This window comes from Leuciscus leuciscus (genome assembly GCF_965113295.1).
Source record: "Leuciscus leuciscus genome assembly, chromosome: 12".
NCBI classification, from domain to species: Eukaryota; Metazoa; Chordata; class Actinopteri; order Cypriniformes; family Leuciscidae; genus Leuciscus; species Leuciscus leuciscus.
Genome location: NC_138736.1, coordinates 33730097 through 33749203, shown reverse-complemented (window position 1 = coordinate 33749203; position 19107 = coordinate 33730097). Strand labels below are relative to the sequence as shown.

Here is a 19107-nt window from a genome sequence, read left to right as displayed (position 1 = left end):
GCTCTTCTAGAGTTATTTTTTCTAGCCAACTAATGATTTTATGGACATTGAATAGCTTTCTTGAGGTAAATGACTTCATTTCATTTCACAGGGATCACTTTAACGTTAAGTGACATTGTGTAGCCTACAAGTTGTTTTTTTAAACACTGAGCGATTACATGAGATGGGATTAATTTCTGTAATGAACAGTATCTTTCCACATACCTTCTGGTGTTTGTTCGCCCACGTTTATTCCGTGCTGGAACTAGTGAAGATGAATAAATGACATTTATTGTTTGAATTTCGTAATAAAATAACAGCATTTTAAAGTTGAGACTTTGCTTCATATTAAAAGTTACAAAGCCCAAATGTGAAATTCTTCACGCATCAACAGAAAACAGCCCAGACTAAAAGATTTTAGATTTAAGAAACCAGATCATTAGTGATAAAAATCAAGAAATTAGGCTAATATTGTCAGTCTAGAGCTCGTGTCCACAAAGGTGACACGTCTAACTGTTGTAGCTTATCCATGTGTTGTGCATGAAATAGACACTGAACCATCAAAATCGAAGAATTTCATCGAAGCGCTAATTAAACATCCGTTTTGTAACGATTTTCTCTGATTTCAGCCCTGCAAAACTATTTCGACGTTCCCTATTTCAGTGTTTCCTATCCATTACACTTGGTTGTATGTCAAAATATGGAAACATTTCTGTTGTGCCTTATTTAAACCCTGTGTAATTAGACTGGTTGAGGGTCATGCTTTAAAAAAGATGAATTTTGTGGATTCTGACTGCATTATTTGGACAAAGTTTGCATTTATTGTCTGTCGTCATGAAGTTGATTTGAGCAAGTTCACGTCTGATTTTAAAACATTTCTCTTGTTTCTCCTCCCCAGGCCTTCTCTGCGTTCCCGGAGCCGTTCTCCTCACTACTCCTCTCGCCGCTCTTCTTCCCGGTCTCGCACTAAGAAACATTCTTTATATTCCGGAGGATCCGGGGGAGGCTCCTCCCACAGCGGTCACCCAGGCAGCCGCTCCCCTTCGTCTTCACGTTTGCCGATCACGTCCAGCCTTGGAGCCGAGCTGACGCGAAGAAAGAAAGAGCGTCAGGCGGCCGCCGCCAAGAACTCGCCCTCCCTCCGCCTGAACACTTCCAATGTGGCAAATACACCGGTGAAAATCACTGAGCCGCCACTAGAGACGGCCCCGCCCCCTGAGCCTCAGAGACCGCCCTCCCCACCTCCAGACATTGTTACTGCGGAGGAGCCCGCTGTGGTTCCTCCACCCCCTCTCCCGTTATCCAGTCCTCCTCCGCTGCCTCTCTCATCTCCTCCTCCTCTCCCGGCGCACTCTCCTCCTCCTCTTCCTCTCTCATCCCCTCCTCCTCTTCCTCTAAACAGCCCCCCGCCAGCTCCTCCACCCTCAGCGACTGTGACGCCTGTTTCTTCTCGCTCCAAAAGCCCCACGCAGAAATCTACACAAAGTCCCGCACACGTGATGAAGACATCAACACTTCCACCTCTTCCCTTGCCGCCGGTTCTTCTGGGAGACTGCAGGGACAGGTGAGTCCTGCAAATGCAGACATGCGTAATTGGCCAGCACATTGCAAATGCATTTTGCCATGCTCTCGCATTGCTCTGGCGGTAACAAACTTCAGTGCTCAAGAGGGTGGTAGACTTCTCCAATCATTTAGTCTAGCGGTGGGCAATATTTATATCATGATATAGCTATTTTTTGGTATTTCAATTTTAGTTATTAAGAATAAAGAAAAAAGAAGCAAATACAAAAAAATAGGAGGAATACAAAGATACAAATTAAATAAACTCGACGGTAGTAAACGCTACGCAATGGCAAGTGGAAATATTGGTTTAATTCAGTCATGTATGTTTGAACCAGAAACTTACAGGGAATTATACAGGCTCGTCTACAAGTCGATGTATCAGAATGCTAAAGCGTTTTTATGTATTACTCTCCAATGTCGGACATATAACAGTAATTTATGTGATTAGCCTTTGGCTTGACTATGGTGTCAAACAGCTAATAATGTAATGCTAATGTTACACAAACCATGTTCCCGTTCGCCACTCGAGTCAGTCAGCTGCCTTCTAAAAATCAGCATTCTTAGAAAATCATGTTACATGTTTGTTATGGTGGGAAAGTGGGCTGTTTCAAACTGGGTTTTTGAGACTGTCTTTGGTACACTGCAGTTTTAAGGAGAAAATACTCCGAAATAGATGTGGATGGTATGACCAAACATGACACAAGCTTATATTAAGGGCTTCAAAATAACTGGTAAGCAGGGTTTTTCCTGGGTCAGAATTGGTCTTCGGTGGTGGCTGACCGACATGGTCATCCACACACAGCAAAGAGTACCCTAGTACCCACATGATCCGCAAGCCCAATATTGACAATAAATGTTAAATTTAAAATAAATACAAAGAAACAGTTTGTGATTTTTTTTTTTTTTTTTTTTTTTTTTTTTACTTTATTTTTGGGGGGGGGGCATCATTTTCTTCCAGACTGTGGCTGAGAATTATTACATTTTAAACCTTTTTTGATAGACCTGATAATTATTTTAGTATAATCATATAAATTAAAAAGTAGCATTAAAAATGTAGCGTTAAGATGTGTAATAGTGTAATTTTTTACCATATAAAATTAGCAGCTAGCTAGCAACAGCTTGATTTGTGCTTTGATCTAGTTTCATCTCACTCCAGTCTAACTTTAAACTAAATGATTTTATAGGTAATTTACTACACATTGTCATAGGCCTATACATACTGTGGATTATTAAGGCAAAATTTTACTAAACACTCTTGCTAAATGAGGTAAGCACACTTACTTTCTCATTTCAGATGTGTTTGTTCTTCTAAGTAATGATTTGTTATACACCGATTCAGTCACTGACGGGCAGACCAATTGCTTTAACCATTCATTATAATGAATCGGCTCAAAGGAGTGATTAGGTCGCGAATCGGACTTTAGCGGACGTGTTGTGTGGGAATCCTGGCTGTTAGGACATCACGAAAGATTTGTCAACACACACAAAAAAAAAACTTCAAACTGGATAGAATTTTTATTTTATTTTATTTTTTTAAAGTGATGTCAGCTGCATGTGCGGAATGCTTGTCACAAGTTGTAAGAGAAGATAAGGCAACTTTTTTTTTACTGCAATTCACACCCAGCGCTAATTCAGCAAAAATATTCTCCGAATGCACCACGTGAAACATGGATTCGGTCTTCCGACCTTTAGGATCAGTTGATTTTGATGCGAGGGAGAGAGCAAAGACAGAACTGAAGACGAAGAGTGCCCGCGCGGGGGTGGGGCGCTGTGATCGTTCTCTCCGTCAGTAGCCTGCTTCACTCACAAAACCCAATTACAGATCAAATAAGGCTTTGGCGGGACAAAAAAATCGTTTTGGCGGCCGCCAAAAAATTTTCAATGTAGGAAAAACCCTGGTAAGATATAGTTAACAAGTTTTAAGCAGCTTGCCCTGTCAGATGCTCTACTGTTGCTGACTGACAGATAAATACTTGCGCTGTTTAATGCGTTTGAGATGTGGTGCTTTCCTCAGAGCTTAACTTACATTTCACAGGTATATTCTCCATCTGTAAATGTCAGAAAGTAACGAATATGTCCATTTCACTGTCGGGAGAGGACGAGCCTTCTGCAAGTGAATCTCTGCTAAAATTCAAGTTTCCGTGAATGAGCGCCAAACAGACGGAGCACAATAGAATGGTAGCGCAATAATTCTGACTAAAATATACATATTGCTAAAATATTTGTTGTTGGAGACAATAAATGTGCCATATGTGGAATTTTAAACCTTCAAGTATATTTTTATGAAAGTGACCATTATAATGGGGTAATCAAATGCAGGCTAATATAATTAGTTTGTGTTTTTGTTTTTATTTCCATTTTTAGTTTAGCCTTGAGTAAATTTAGAAACAAAAGCATTATTTTTGTTTTTAGATTGTAATGTTACAATGTTAGAATGTAATGTGATTTTAACCACCTTTTTGCACACACAGCCTACATTACATTCACTATATTTGTTTCCATATCCTTCAATATCAAATTGTTTGTAGGATATCATTGGGCAGGATGTGAAATTATAATTTTTTTAAATAAATACAGATGTTCTTTATCCAAATAGAAAAACTTAGAAAGTAACGAGATGTATATCGTATATCGCCATTTAACCAAAAAATACAGAGATGTGATTTTTTGGCCATATCGCCCCACACCCTACTAGACATAACTGACTGTTTACATGAATACTTCACATGATACCACATGACTGTGTATGTATTCAACCATGCAAGTGCAATACGATTTGAAAGAGATGGTGAGAGATCGCATGCTGAGACGCTGCTTTCTGTGCACGTACTTCAGCTGTGTGTCAGTCAGCGTGACCAGTGAGCACCGCATTGAGATCTTTTGCACAGTTTATTCCGTTTAATAACTAACCCCTCTGCCATACATGGGTGTCTAATAGGGCTGGGACGATACACCTATCTCCCGATTCGATACTATCACGATACTTGGGTGCCGATACGATATGTACTGCGATTTTTTTATTTTATTTTATTTTATTTATTTTAAGAATTGCGATTCTATATTGCAATTTTTTTGAACACTTGACCATCGGGAAAAGTTAAATCATACACTTATACAGACTATACATGATGTATAAGATGAGTCATATTTACAAAAATAAATCATCACATCTTTCTGACTTTTATTTCAGAAGCATCATACAGTAGGCTACTACATTCTCTTGAATAAATGATTCAATAACAAATACATTTTTTAAGTAACTTGTCGCCACCTAGTGGCAAAACAATGTGTTTCTATCAAAAGCTGGTTTTGATCGCTATCGTAGACATCAGTGTTCATATTTGAATTTTAAACTTTTATCCAAGTACTTCTATGATCATTTTAACTATTGCATCACAGAAATAATGATACTATAAGGTTGAAAAGACTGTTTGTGAAGCTGTTTCATGACGACTCTCTCTGGGGCAGCGCCAGCGCCAACACAGCTTTGAATGTTTGTCAAAGATATTGTCAAACAATAGTATTGTTGTCAAACAATAGATATTGTTATTTGATATTTGCCAAATAGACAGACAAATTGGAAGAAGATCGTGTGTGTGTTTGAATCGAGATCACAGTCTTTTAAAGATGAATCGTGCAGCTCTACTGTCTTATGCTGAGAGAGAGAGATGAGTAGCGCGAGGTTTAAATTTTAAATATTCATATCCAATTGGGCTCAACTGATGAAATATTACTTTGTTTAAATTCTGAGATGCCACTCCATTGGCTCTCGGGACCCAATATCCTCATTTTGATGACTGTTTTGATTAGTTTTGTTTTCATTTTCACTTACAAAGTGCTACAGCTGCCTAGATGGAAAAGAGTTCCAATAAAAGTATTGTCCGGACCTCCGCTGGAAAGGAAATACAGAGATCGAACCACGTAGAATTTGACTTGAATACCCCCTGAATATGCTGATACATATGTTTTTTTTCTCAACTGTATACTTTAATTTAAGACAGTCGACTATGTTTGTGAATATTCCACACAATGGGCATTTTAACATAATTGTGTGTATTTGACCATTTAAGTGCAATAAGCCATGAAAGAGAACTGAATTTGGGATTGCGTGCTGTCTGAATGCCCTTTCACACTGAGCATGACACGACGAAGTGAAGCGAATCGCTGACAAACGGAGCTTTCACACTGAACACGAAATGATTGATTGCCTTCAGCTAATTCACTCCTACACGATAGGTGGCGCTGTACAGTTGTAGTCAGAATTATTGGCACCCCTGTTAAATATGATCAAATATGGCTGTAAAAACAAATCTGCATTGTTAATCCTTTTGGTCTTTCATTAAAAAAACCCCCACAAAAATCTAACCTTTCTTTGAAGTAAAATATTTAAAAGTGGGGGGTAAATCACATTATGAAATAAATGCTTTTCTCCAAAACATGTTGGCCATAATTATTAGCACCATTTTATTCAATACTTTTTGCGACCTCCTTTTCCCAAGATAACAGCTTTGAGTTTTCTCCCATAATGCCTGATGAGTTTGGAGAACACCTGACAAGAGATCAGAGACCATTCCTCCCTATAGAATCTCTCCAGATCCTTCAGATTCCCAGATCCATGTTGGTGCTGCTTCTCTCCCTTTCTGTTGGGTTCAGGTCTGGGGACTGGGATGGTCATGGCAGAAGCTTCATTTTGTGCTCAATGACACATTTTTGTGTTGATTTTGATATTTGTTTTGGATTGTTGTCCTGATGGAAAATCCAGGCACGTCCCATTATAAGATTGTGGCGAGCAGGACGAGGTAGAGGGCCATGAGAGATTTCTAGCAGAGGCCGTCAGGTAGATTTTTTTTTATTTATTGGTATTTGCTAGAATCCATGATACCATGTATCTGAACAAGATGTCCAGGACCTCCAGCAGAAAAATAGGCCCACAGCATTAAAGATCCAGCTGTATATTTAACAGTGGGCATAGGGTACTTTTTTATTCCTGTTTGCACCAAACACATCTGGTGGTTTTGCTGCCAAAAAGCAATTTTTTTAGTTTCATCTGACCACAGAAGCAGGTCCTGTTTGAAGTTCCAGTCGTGTCTGACAACTGAATATGCTGGAGTTTGTTTTTGGATGAGAGCAGAAGATTGTTCTTGACACCTTCCCAAACAACATGTGGTGATGTAGGGGTTAAAAAAAAAAAAAATTATATTATATTTATTTATTTGAAGGCTTTTTGACCCCAAAACTCAACTAATCTCTGCAATTCTCCATCTGTGATCCTTGAAGAGTCTTTGGCCACTCTAACTTTCCTCCTCACTGTGCATTAAGACAATAGAGACACACGTCCTCTTCCTGGCAGAATCATAACATCTTTAGTTGATTGGAACTTCTTAATTATTACCCTGATGGTGGAAATGGGAATTTTCAATTCTTAAGCAATTATCTTACAGCCACTTCATATTTTGTAAAGCTCAACAATCTTTTGATGCACATCAGAACTATATTTTTCGGCCTTACTCATTGTGATGGATGATTAAGGGAATTTGGCCTTTGTATTTCTTCATATTTATACTCCTGTAAAAACAAGAAGTCACAGCTGGACAATTTCATGTTCCTAGTCACCCTGGTGTGCTAGAAAATGTCAATATTAATGGGAATATACTTAAGAAATATTTTACTCATAAAAAAAATCTAGGGGTGCCAATAATTGTGGCCAACGTGTTTTGGAGAACATTTGTTTTCATTATGTGATTTAAAAAAAAAAAATTTTTTTTACTTTCAATTCTTTTACGTCAATGGAAGGTTAGATTTTTGCTAACTTTTTGAATGGAAAAAAACAAAAGGATAAACAATGTAGATTCATTTTTTACAGCCATCTTTGATCATATTTACCAGGAGTGCCAATAATTCTGAATAAAAAAACTATGTATCTTGTAGTTCCCATTTGGCTTTAACCTTGTTCGCTGAGCAGACATGCATTATTTGTAGTGTTTTATAATAAACTGAATGCTACACCTGCTTAGCATGTCTCATGTACGCATTTCTCATTCATTATTGTTATAAAAATACCCCGAGCCACATGAAAAACGCATACATAGCATATATCTAGGGCTGGTCCGAATACCATTTTTTGAGCTTCGAAGCTTCGGTAGTAATGAACATCGAATATTCGAAGCTTCGGAGAGAGGGGGCTGAACATATTCTTCTCTCTAATAAAGGCAGGAATCTCTGTGTCTGTCTGTCTCCGTTTGCATTTTGATTATTTCGACAACCGTTCATCCAATCGACTTCACAAGGGAGTGCAGTGTCGCATTTGGTGCAATATAGATGGACACTCGAGACGCGACATTCAGAATGAATAAACTTTTAATAAACGGGAAGCGGCGCACCTCACGCGGGCAGGGCTTATATGCTCCGAGAACGGACACTGCACTAGTAATATAAAACACACACACACAGGTCTGTTAGATTAAGCAATACTTTTAAGGTAGTCTAATATTTTTCTGACTAACAAATTACTGACACAGCAAAGGGTAGATTTAAGTAAAGAAAAACGAAATTTAAATAAAGAAACGAAATTAAGTTAAATTAAAAACTAGATTAATTTAGATTGATAATAACGGATAAAAAGGCTAATACATTTTGTTTCTATTATTCTATTTTCCACAATGTCAAAGCAACGCAGCTTAACCCAAAACACAAGCTCAGGCATGCACTTCTGTCCATATAAACTCCGCTGTTCTGCGCTCTAGCCAGAGAACACTCCCGTTGCAGGAACACTTTTAGGCGTCGGTTCTATTTCTAGCATGCACGCGTTTTCCGCGTGGCTCGAGCCGCGCCTGAGATGCGTGTCTCACGCAGGCAGTGTGCAAACTCCAACCTGTTAACATGGGAGCCGAAATAAAAACGGACACGCCACGCAGCCAGTGTGTCGCCGGCCTTATTCAAGTGCGAATGAGAACCGTTTCGCGAGGGATCCCAGGTGTGCAAAAAAAAACACGAATATTCGAAAGTCAAATTTTCAAATCGAATACCAACCCACCGAACGAATATTCGAATATTCGGGTCCAACCCTACATATATCGTTGTAATCATATATTTGGCTTCATGTTTCATCTGTAGAAACGTTTCTCTCAGTTGTTTGTGCGGAAAAGAACACAACGTCGTCATTTGGAAGGGCAGGAATTATAATCACATAATATGATTGACCGCTCTAAAGCAAATGAGCTCTCTGACTCATAACAGACACACACAGAAGAAGACAGCGCTCTGTACGCTGGTTCAAGCTCTTCAGACCGCATAATTCAGTGGAAAATGAATAGAAATGATCATCTGTATAAAAAACATGTAAGAATAAATCTGTTCTCAGACACCAATGATAACACCCAACATCCATTCTCTTCTCTCTTCCGGAATACTTTTCTTCAGGTTTTCAAAACAGCACCACCACTCTCACACTTTTGTGCAACAGCAGCGGCTCGGGTAAGCTCAAATCTAATTGGACTGCTCATGTCATCAATGGGGGAAAAAATTTACACTATGGTCGAAAACAAAAATCTGGCTTTGTCGCGCTGCGATTGATCGCGCCCGGTGTGAATATCTCCATAGGGATCTATTGTGTCTATTCAGGAATGTTATCGCAACGTACATTCGCGTTGCTTAAATGCGCTCAGTGTGAAAGGCCCTTGAGAGAGGCGGATTTCTGTGCGCACGCTTCATGTGTGTGAGTCAGCGTGAGTGTGCCTTTTAATCATGGCTTATTGTGCTTAACTCTTTTTAACATCAGTCACGTCCCTCTTTTTATCTGCTATGAAATAGGCTACGATATAGGCTACGTTCACAATGTACATTTTTGGGATTAACAACCTCATTTACTTACAGATCTGAGTCTCGAAATGTCCCGTTCACACATCAACTTATAGCAGCGTCTCGAATACTTTGTATAAGCGTGCAATGAGAGTCAAGCCTATATTCTCTTACCAGTAACCATAGCGACAGTGTAAGATCAATATCAGAGTAATATCAAAGTTGGCGACGTCCATAAAACTGGAAAGTCTTGTCACTTTTGACACAAGAGTCCAATTGAGCCCCAAGTTTATCCGTCAAATCTTAATTAACTGACAGAAGCTTCAATGCACAAACACGATAGCCGTACCCTTTAATTGTTGTTTCCAGTGGAGAAAAGAGACTGGATCTAAAACCTTCAGATGAGAAAGCTCATATCTCCATCTCTGTAAGTTACCGAAAGTGAAACCACACACAAAACCCCTTAGCAGAGCGGCTCTCTAACACTGTATGACGTAACGGACAACTAGTTGTCCTGTGCGGTGGCGTTCACACAGCGCGGGTTTGCCGAGAATGCGGTTGTGAGTCCTGAAAATATACGGGTGTGAGTTTGGTTATAGAATGCGGTTGTCATTCCCATAAATAACCGTACTGTGTGTGAACGTAACCATAATACAGAACTGACAACCGTATTCTGCTGCTGTGTGAACGTGGCCAAATACTCTTCATATCATTGCCAAAATATATATTGTCATATCACCCACCCCAAATTTAGCCTGCTTAAACCCGCCCCTTATTAGAAAACTTAAACTAAATAAAAAATATAAATGTTGTCTTTGCAGCTCACTGAAATAAGTTTAGATTTAAGCATTAAAATGAACTGAAAATAAATTAAAAGATAATTTTTTTTTATACAAATAAATTAAACTTAACAGTAATACTAAAAGAAATGGCAAACTCGTAACACAAATATTTAAAAAAAATTACTAAAATGAAATTAAAATTAAAACTAATTGTATAGATATAACCTATATAAAAACAACTAACTAACTTTGAACCGACCATAGTTTGCCAAGAAAAGAGTTTGTCACTTGTGTCACTTGGTAACAGTGATTATACAACTGTATTTGTGTTGCAAATCTGATCAAATTTGAAATGCAGTGATGCAGAAAATCAAGCTTAGTTTGGGCCTTAGACCTTTATTTGATCACACCTGAGGTGCTGTTTTGGCCTGTTCCTCAGGTTTTGCGTCACGCAGAATAGTATTAGGATTGTCATTAATCTTTACTTAAAGTGTGTTTGTGCTACCTTTTAAAATGAATGGCATTTGCTTTGATATTTTATTAAATGCAACATAATGTATACACTCCCAAAATTGTTTCCATTTGTACTTGAATGCTCTGTCACATGATCAAAGCATATGTGCTTGGCCATTTATTTATTTTTCCCAGATGCACGTGGGCATGTTTGGGCTGTAGAGAATGTAAGCTGAGAACAAACTGTTATTTTCTGGTGGTGTCTGTTTACACAAAATGCAAATAGCTTTGTTGACAAAGGCTGTTGTCGCTAACTACACCCACCATTTTGCAGACCATTCACTGTTAGCAATCATATTACTTCTATTTACATGTGATTATAGTTCAAGTTCACTTTATTTGAATAGCACATTTACAACAGCCACTAGGCTGACCAAAGTGCTTTATAGAACAAGCAGATTAAAATATAGTAAGACCTGCATAACAACACAAACACACATAAGAGCAGCAAAGCTAAGCGAAACCTTAAAACCGGAGTGACAAAACAGTGTCAGACTCAAATATAAAATAGTAAAACAGGAGTAGCAAAGCAGTATCAGACTCAAATATAGAATGTAAAAACAGGAGTGGCAAAATTGTATCAAACTCAAATATAAAATAGTAGAAACAAGGATTAGAGAATAGATCAATATACTAAAGAAAACAGGTTTTTAACAGAGACTTAAAAACCGACAGGGTAGGGGCTGTTCTAATCTGAAGGGGCGGGTGTTCCAGAGTCGTGGCCCTGCCACCGCAAATGCACGCTCCCCTCTACGCTTGAGTCTAATGCGAGGGACTACCAGCAGAGCATGGTCGTTGGATCTTAGGCTTCTGGAAGGAGTGTAGGGATGAACAAGTTCAGAGAGATAGGCAGGAGCTAAGTTATGAAGAGATTTAAAAACAGAGTAGAATTTTGAAATCTATTCTCTGTCGCACTGGCAGCCAAGGTTATTTTCGAAAACGAAAACTGAAACTAAGACTAAAACTATTGGTCAAAAAACATTTTCGAAAACTGAAATAAAATTAGAAATTCATAATAAATGAAAAACTAAAACTAAACGAAACTAACAACTGTTACTGAAAAACTAACTGAAATAAAATAATTAGCAAAAATAAATAATCGTTTTCATATTTAATAAGCTATTTACTTTGGTGGAAAGTCTGACCTGTGGCTGTTTAGGGAAATGCCTTTAAATGGCGCTTCACACGCGTGAAGTTGCTGAGGCGATTAACCGCTGTCCTGTGACGCGCTCAATGAAGGACCAGCGAACACATCGCTAGTCCTAAGCGGCTGTTCATAAAGGATGCGTCTGTGGCAGTGCAATGGGAAATAATAACTCAAGGTAATGAGACGCAAGTTGAACTTCTTTTAACTTGAGCGAAGCGTTTTTAGAATGTCCTTTCATTTGCGAGACGCGGGTCTCCGTCAAAGTCCGTCAAGCACAAAAATACCTTTAATGTGGTGATGTCATGCTTTCATGAAGGTTGACAGGCTTAAAGGTGCTGTTGTTATCTTTGTTTTTACAAAAGATCTTCTGCTAATAATATTGTTATCCATGTAGAGACATGTCCCGGGACACTACACACACACACACTCTCTCTCTCTCTCTCTCTCTCACTATCTTTGTTGGGATTCTCCATAGACGTAATGGTTTTTATATTGTACAAACTGTATATTCTGTCTCCTTACACTAAACCGCCCCCTAAACATACCCATCACACACGCACACACACACACACACTAACCCGACCCCTAAACCGACCCATCACACACACACACTAACCCGACCCCTAAACCGACCCATCACACACACACTAACCCGACCCCTAAACCGACCCATCACACACATTTTCAAAAAAAACTCTTCTGTGTGATTTAATTTAGGCCCACAGTGACACAATTCCCCGCGAGTGTGTGTGCATTCAGGTTTAAGTCCCCACCACAATAGAAAAACATGTACACACTCACACACACTCACACACTGCATAGATACTTCATTATTTAATCACACTGGCTTCACAGCAGGTTGTCAGATTAATTTAGCTGTTTTTTTGTTGTATGTACCAGTGTCACTCTGAAAAAAGTAAACTGTTTAACAAGATTTCATCTTTAATATGAATTAGTTTGTCTGTATTTTTCATCGTTTTTTTCTTGTATACTTTTAAGTTCCATTTATTTGGTGCTTTGTTCGATGTCAAACAATTATTTATTTTTTTATTATTAAAATGTCTGCACAAGAGTTAACTGTAATCTCGGCAAACATTAAACTTTGCTGAAATTATGTGTTTCGCTTTGGTCTACCCTGGAAGTGTTCTGTTTGCTCTGCTAAACTATAATTACTAAAACTAAAACTGAAACTAAATAAAATAAAATAAAAACTAAATAGAAATGTGTTTGCAAAATAAAAACTAAACTAAAACTAACAAAACCATTAATGAAACTAACTAAAACTAAACTTAAATTTAAAGCAAAATTGAAAACGATATTAAAATAAAAACTAATTTAAAAAAGCAAAACTATAATAACCTTGCTGGCAGCCAGTGTAAAGATTTGAGAATCGGAGTGATGTGGTCGTATTTGCGACATTTATGTAGAAGTCTGGCCGTTAGGGCTGGGTATTGTTCAAAATCTTTCGATCCGGTGCCAATTTCGATACCTCAGTTTCAATACCGGTTCCTAATGATACTTTTTTCGATACCAATTTTATGAAATCCATTTTAACAAGATTACATAACACGTTACCTCAGAAAAACTTTGGTTTTATTAGCCAGTGCACAAAGGAACAAAAAATGTTTTATAAAGAGCTCATGCTCACCAAAGCTGAATTTTTTAAAATAATAAATACAGTAAAACTTGTAATATTGTGAAATAGTATTATAATTTAAAATCTTATTTGAATATATTTCAAAATGTAATTTATTCCTGTGATGTCAAAGCTGAATTTTCAAAATCATTACTTCAGTGTCACCTGATCCTTCAGAAATATGAAAACAGTTTGTTGCTTAATATTTTGGAAACTATGATAAATTTTTTCATGATTCTTTAATGAATAAAAAATTCAAAAGAACAGCATTTATTTAATAACGAAATATTTTGTAACATTACACACGTTTTAATGTCACTTTTGATTACTTTAATGCATCCTTACTGAAAAAAAATTCTGACTAACCAACACATTTTTGAACGGCAGTGTACATTCAGTAGGTTAGTATTGCAATATAAACACTGTCAGAGTGATCAACAAGGTATCTCTTCATTTACCAGTCGAAGACGGAGCAACTTTCTGCTATTATGTTTACTCCGTGCACTGTCAAGTGCATTTGTCGTATTTGGTACCGGTCTTTGCAGCAATTATTTTACCGCAAATACTGCATCGTGCGCTGTTGGCATCGAGCCTGGAAAAATGTACCCACACTTTTGATCGACTTTTCCACATCTTTAAGGTATTATGTGTGTGTGCTCGCGTCTCATATGAATATGTGCGCGGAGAGTTTGTGTGTGTGTGCTCGCGTCTCATTGAGTATGTGCGTGAGTTTGTGTGTGCTTGCGTCTCATAAGTATGCGCGTGGAGAGTTTGTGCGTCCGCGCGCGTCTCATATGAGTGTGCGCGGAGAGTTCCGCGCGTCTCGTGTGTGTAGAGTTTGCGTGTATGTGCGTGAGCGACTTTGTGTGTCGTTGTGCATTTCATATGTATTTGTTTGAGCACTGACGTTGACGAGTTAACCCCTTAGGTATCGAAATCTGGTACCGAACAAGAAGTCATTTTTCAATACTCGATAGTATCGAGGCAATTCGGTCGGTACCTAAAAAGTATCGAACTCGATACCCAGCCCTACTGGCCGCAGCATTTTGGACTAACTGAAGACGAGCAATTTGAAAACTTGATATACCGCAATATAAGCAATTGCAGTAATCTAGCCGACACGTAATAAATGCATGAACAGCCATTTCCAGAATTTTCGGAGTGAGAACGCCTTTGATTTTAGCCAATAGACGAAGTTGGTAGAAACTGGAACTGATTACGGATGAGATCTGTTTGTCAAATTTTAAAGGGTGGTCTACAAGAACACCTAAGTTCCACAACCCTGGGGATTCAAAAGCCGATAGACTCTCTAACTCTGGACTTATACACTGAGGTCATTGTTTACGGCCTAACTGAAAACTCTCAGTCTTGTCTTCATTTAGGAAGAGGAAATTTTGGGCTAGCCATGCTTTACCCTCCTCTAAGCATCGCAGAAGAGAATTCATCGCTGCAGGGTTGTTTCTCTTGATTGGAATATAAATTTGAGTGTAGTCCGCGTAAAAATGAAAGGATATGCCATAACTCCTTAGAATAGCGCCCAGAGGTAGCGTGTGTAGAGAAAATAGAGAAGGAGCCAAAATAGAGCCCTGTGGAAGACCATAGGTCAGAGGTGCCATGGAGCTGGAGAAATTACCCATCTTTACTCTAAACCTTCTGTCAGACAGGTATGACCGAAACCATTTCAGAACCGAAGCTTTTAGACCCACCCAAAACTCAAGTCTAGATAAAAGAGTAGGGTGGTCAGTGGCAGAGTCCTGCAACGGGTCGGGTACCCGCATAAAAGTGGCTAAAACGGGTGGATTGTGACATTCCTAAAATTCACGGGTGGGGACGTGGGCGGATAATGAACTAAATTACCAGCATTACACATACGCAAATATGTGTTTTAGTAAGGCCATCCTTAAAAATATTCTTGTTTGCCGTAACCCGACCAACCCTGTCAGTTTAGGACCGACACAATTACATTTTTTTCTCCCCTTTTAGTCCGACCAAGACATTAAATTTCTCTGTACTGTAGGCTAATAGGCCTATGTGTTGTAGCCCAGTCATTAAAAAACGATTTAGTTTCATATTCATGTTTAAATAAAATAATATACTTTTTTTTAAATTTCATGTTGATTATATGAAAAGTGAAAAGCATGAATAAGATAAGATGATCCCGAATATCGTGAGACAAATGGAGTGGGCAGACATGATTTTGACCACTTCATTAAGTTTGTTAAGCCTTTCTTTAAAGTGAATTCAAATGTATCTTCATTTTAATCAATGTTTCATCTACCAAATTCATGGATTTAATAAATAAGTAAATATAGCAGGCAGGCAATATAATCAGGACACGGCCGGAGGCGCCCGCGCGTGAACTGATCGTCTCTTAAATGAACCGAAACTCATCGTATAAGCTACTTGCCTCACAGACCTGAGAAATAGAAAGCATGAAATGTGTACTTTTAAACAAAACAATTCAAAACGAATGAAAACAGACTGTTCTCTGCTTATAATCCGTATGAAATGTGCATTTCTTTCTGGCGCATTCACTACTGTGAAGATCGCAAGTCAGCATCGTCATCTTTGACACAGAAAACACTTGCTTATTAATAAACAATTGAAATGTCTCATTGATATATTTGACAGGCCTATTAATAATCATTACTTTTCCCAGTTCTTTGTGACAGCTTTTAGGTGCGTTATTGGCAGCGCACCCTTATGTTACATGAACGCGTCACCTGTGTGGTTTATCGCGGGCACGGGTCGGGTAACGGGCCAAATATTAACGGGTCTGGGCGGGTGCGGATTTAATTTTGATATTATCACGGGTGACGGGTCGGATCTGGTGCTGGACTTTGCGGGTACGGGCGGGGGCGGGTCTCCAAAAATGGACCCGTGCAGGACTCTGGTCAGTGGTATCAAAAGCTGATGAAAGATCTAAGAGAACAAGAACCACAGTATCTCCGAAATCAGTAGAGAGATAAATATCGTTTAGCACTCTCAGGGGGGCGGACTCAGTGCCGTGAGCAGACCTAAATCCAGATTTAAAAACCTCATAAATACAATTATTTGACGTGTTGGAGTGTTGGAGTTGATCCAGCACAATTTTCTCCAATAGCTTAGAAATGAAAGGTAAGACAGAGATAGGCCGAAATGTTTTTAAAACAGAAGGATCTAGTGAAGGTTTCTTGAGTAGAGGAGTGACCGTAGCCACTAGCAGGAACAGAGCCCGTTTTGAGACGCTTGTTGATAAGAGATACCATACCTGGCCCAACCGAATCAGTGATTCATTTTTAAAATCTCGGGTAAGTGTTATCATTGGGACAAAAATGAAGGTTTGAGCTTGACAATCACATCCCTGTCTGGAGGATCAAAAACCTCCCAAAAACCAGAAGCAGGTGTCAAGATTGGGGGACAGTTAAATTAGGGCAGACACAAAGTCGTAAGTTAGTGACTTTGTTAATAAAAAAATCTTAGGAAGCTTTCACATAGAGCTTCTGAGGCAACAGACAGTGTGTTAACAGAGGGATTAACAACAGACTGAATGACAGAAAACAGAACCTTTGGGTTGGAGTGATTGGATTCAATTAAGTTCGAGAAATAATCAGCTTTCGCAGACTTGGCAGCATTCTGATATGATGTTAGAGTCTTTGAACATTTGGAATGATACAAGTAGCCTGTCCCTTTTCCATCTGCGTTCTGCCATTCTACAAATTTGCCTTTGGTGACGAGTGTCAGAGTTTTTAGATTTTTTTTCACAAAAAAATTACATCGCTTATAAAAAGCTGGTGCGGCAGTGTGCCCTTCACTTTCACTTTTCAATTAGCGTCAATTCATCCTTCGCAGATCAAAATCCACCATTTTTGTCCGACAAAGCAGTCAGGAGAGTTAGTAGATTAACGTCAGTGGATTTGAACTTGGCTTTAACTGAGGCAATCTGCCACAAAACGGTACGCCTATTTATTGTTTAATTTTCTTTGACTGACCAAATTTGAAAGTTGAGACTTTGTTTCATATTTAACATTACCTGCTCGGTCCTGTCTGTCAGCGCGTTGTCAGTGACCTCTTATTTTTCACTGCTTTGAGGACATGGGTTGAATCTGAAATCGCCCCCTAAACCCTTGAGCTTTCTGTGATTGAGCTGAACTATTCCAGGCCACTGGGGGAGGGTCTCAGTCTCGCATCTACCTTCATTTGCGTGCCACGTTGAAAATGCCACATTACACATATTTTCTCATAGTCGTTAGTTAATAAATTGCTGTAAATGTGAGAACTATCCCTTTGTGGGTGTACCTTTTAAAACAACCGTCAAAAAAAAAAAAATCCTACCACCCCTATGATAGTATTCCCAGCATCAATGAATGGTGGTGGATTTATAGCTTGGTATCTGGAAAAAGTACACTGTAGATTATCGGTAGCCTCCAAGGTAGCGTTTAAATGTTAAATGCATTTTTAGCAGCGTGCACACAAAGAGTTAACATTTAAACGGTTTAACATGTATGTGGAGTTATTATAATTTACCGGTGTAATAATCCTCCTGGCGCCGGGTTTGAGTGAGTACTTTACTCTCTTAACCGTTGTTCTTTGATTAACATTAATGACACTTTAAGACCAGCCGCTGCTGACAGAGACGTGATCTGACACGCGTCCCATTTTCTCACAAATCTCTGTTCATTTAAGACTTTATTTAAATAATTTTAGACTGCTCTTATGAGGACACTCGACAAAACGGACATTTTGGCATAATTTGTTTGTGTTATGGTTTGTTCAAGCCCGAAAGAGAACTCAATACTGACGCGCGTCTTTTCTGTGGGTCGTGTGTGTGTGTGTGTGTGTGTGTGTGTGTGTGTGTGTGTGCGCGCGCGCGTGTAATAGGCAGGACTTACAGTGCAGTCTCTTTAGTCTTGTAGCGCTTGAATGGTTTAAAAGCATTCACATTAATAAGAGCGTGATCATACAACGCTATTCAGCTATACAAACGGATACTGGTTTTTTTTTGCGGTGGCAAGTGATGAAACCGGTGTTGAGACTAAAAACCGTGTAACACCGACTATCGTAGCAAGCCTAATCTCTTACTTTCACAGTTACTTTTAGCTACAGCTATGCTTTTTTAAGTTTTGGACCCTTTATTTTAAACATTGTTTTTTTTTTGTTTTTTTTTGCTTTAAATAAGGTTTTTTATCATTCAAATTTTTTATACCATTGAAAATTCATAATTCTTGTCACCAATTTAAAAAAAAAACAAACAAAAAAACACTAGCCTATGTAAAAAAATTATAAAAAACTCAATCTTACTGAAGTAAATAGTCAGTGATAAAATAAATAGACCTACCTGAAAAACTTCAAGCACTAGAAATAAGAAATACTAGCCTACATGAATCGTATAATCGCATGTATAAAAACACTGCATATCTTCACAGTTGTAAATTAAATATATATTTATTCTTATTAAAGCAAGACAAAAGTCAGCCAAGAGCATTGAGAGATTTTCTTTTTTTGTTGTTTGATTAACATCACTGCTACGTATGTGTTTTCTTTCTCAACAGTTTAAGTTAACTTAAGACTGTGTGTACGAGGATACTTGCAAAGACAGGCATTTTGATACAAGTATGTGTATTTAACCGTTCAAGTCTAATTAGGCAGCAAAAAGAACTCGGTATTCATGCGCTCTGTGAGCGGCGGCTTCGTGTGGGCATCTCTCAGAC

General features: G+C 38.5%; 1 protein-coding gene and 1 long non-coding RNA gene across 2 annotated transcripts in view; both read left to right on the top strand.

Moving 5' to 3' along the window:
• Positions 1-19107, top strand: part of cdk12 (cyclin dependent kinase 12) — a 42277-nt gene that overhangs the window by 5229 nt on the left and 17941 nt on the right. Inside the window, exons 2-3 of the mRNA XM_082186162.1 lie at positions 878-1543; positions 8962-9015. Of these exons, the coding sequence (XP_082042288.1) occupies positions 878-1543; positions 8962-9015 (720 nt within the window). The remainder of the gene's footprint in view (positions 1-877; positions 1544-8961; positions 9016-19107) is intronic.
• Positions 10327-11514, top strand: LOC309511240. The gene is made up of 2 exons (XR_014210551.1): positions 10327-11200; positions 11246-11514. It is a non-coding gene; the product is annotated as an uncharacterized lncRNA (long non-coding RNA).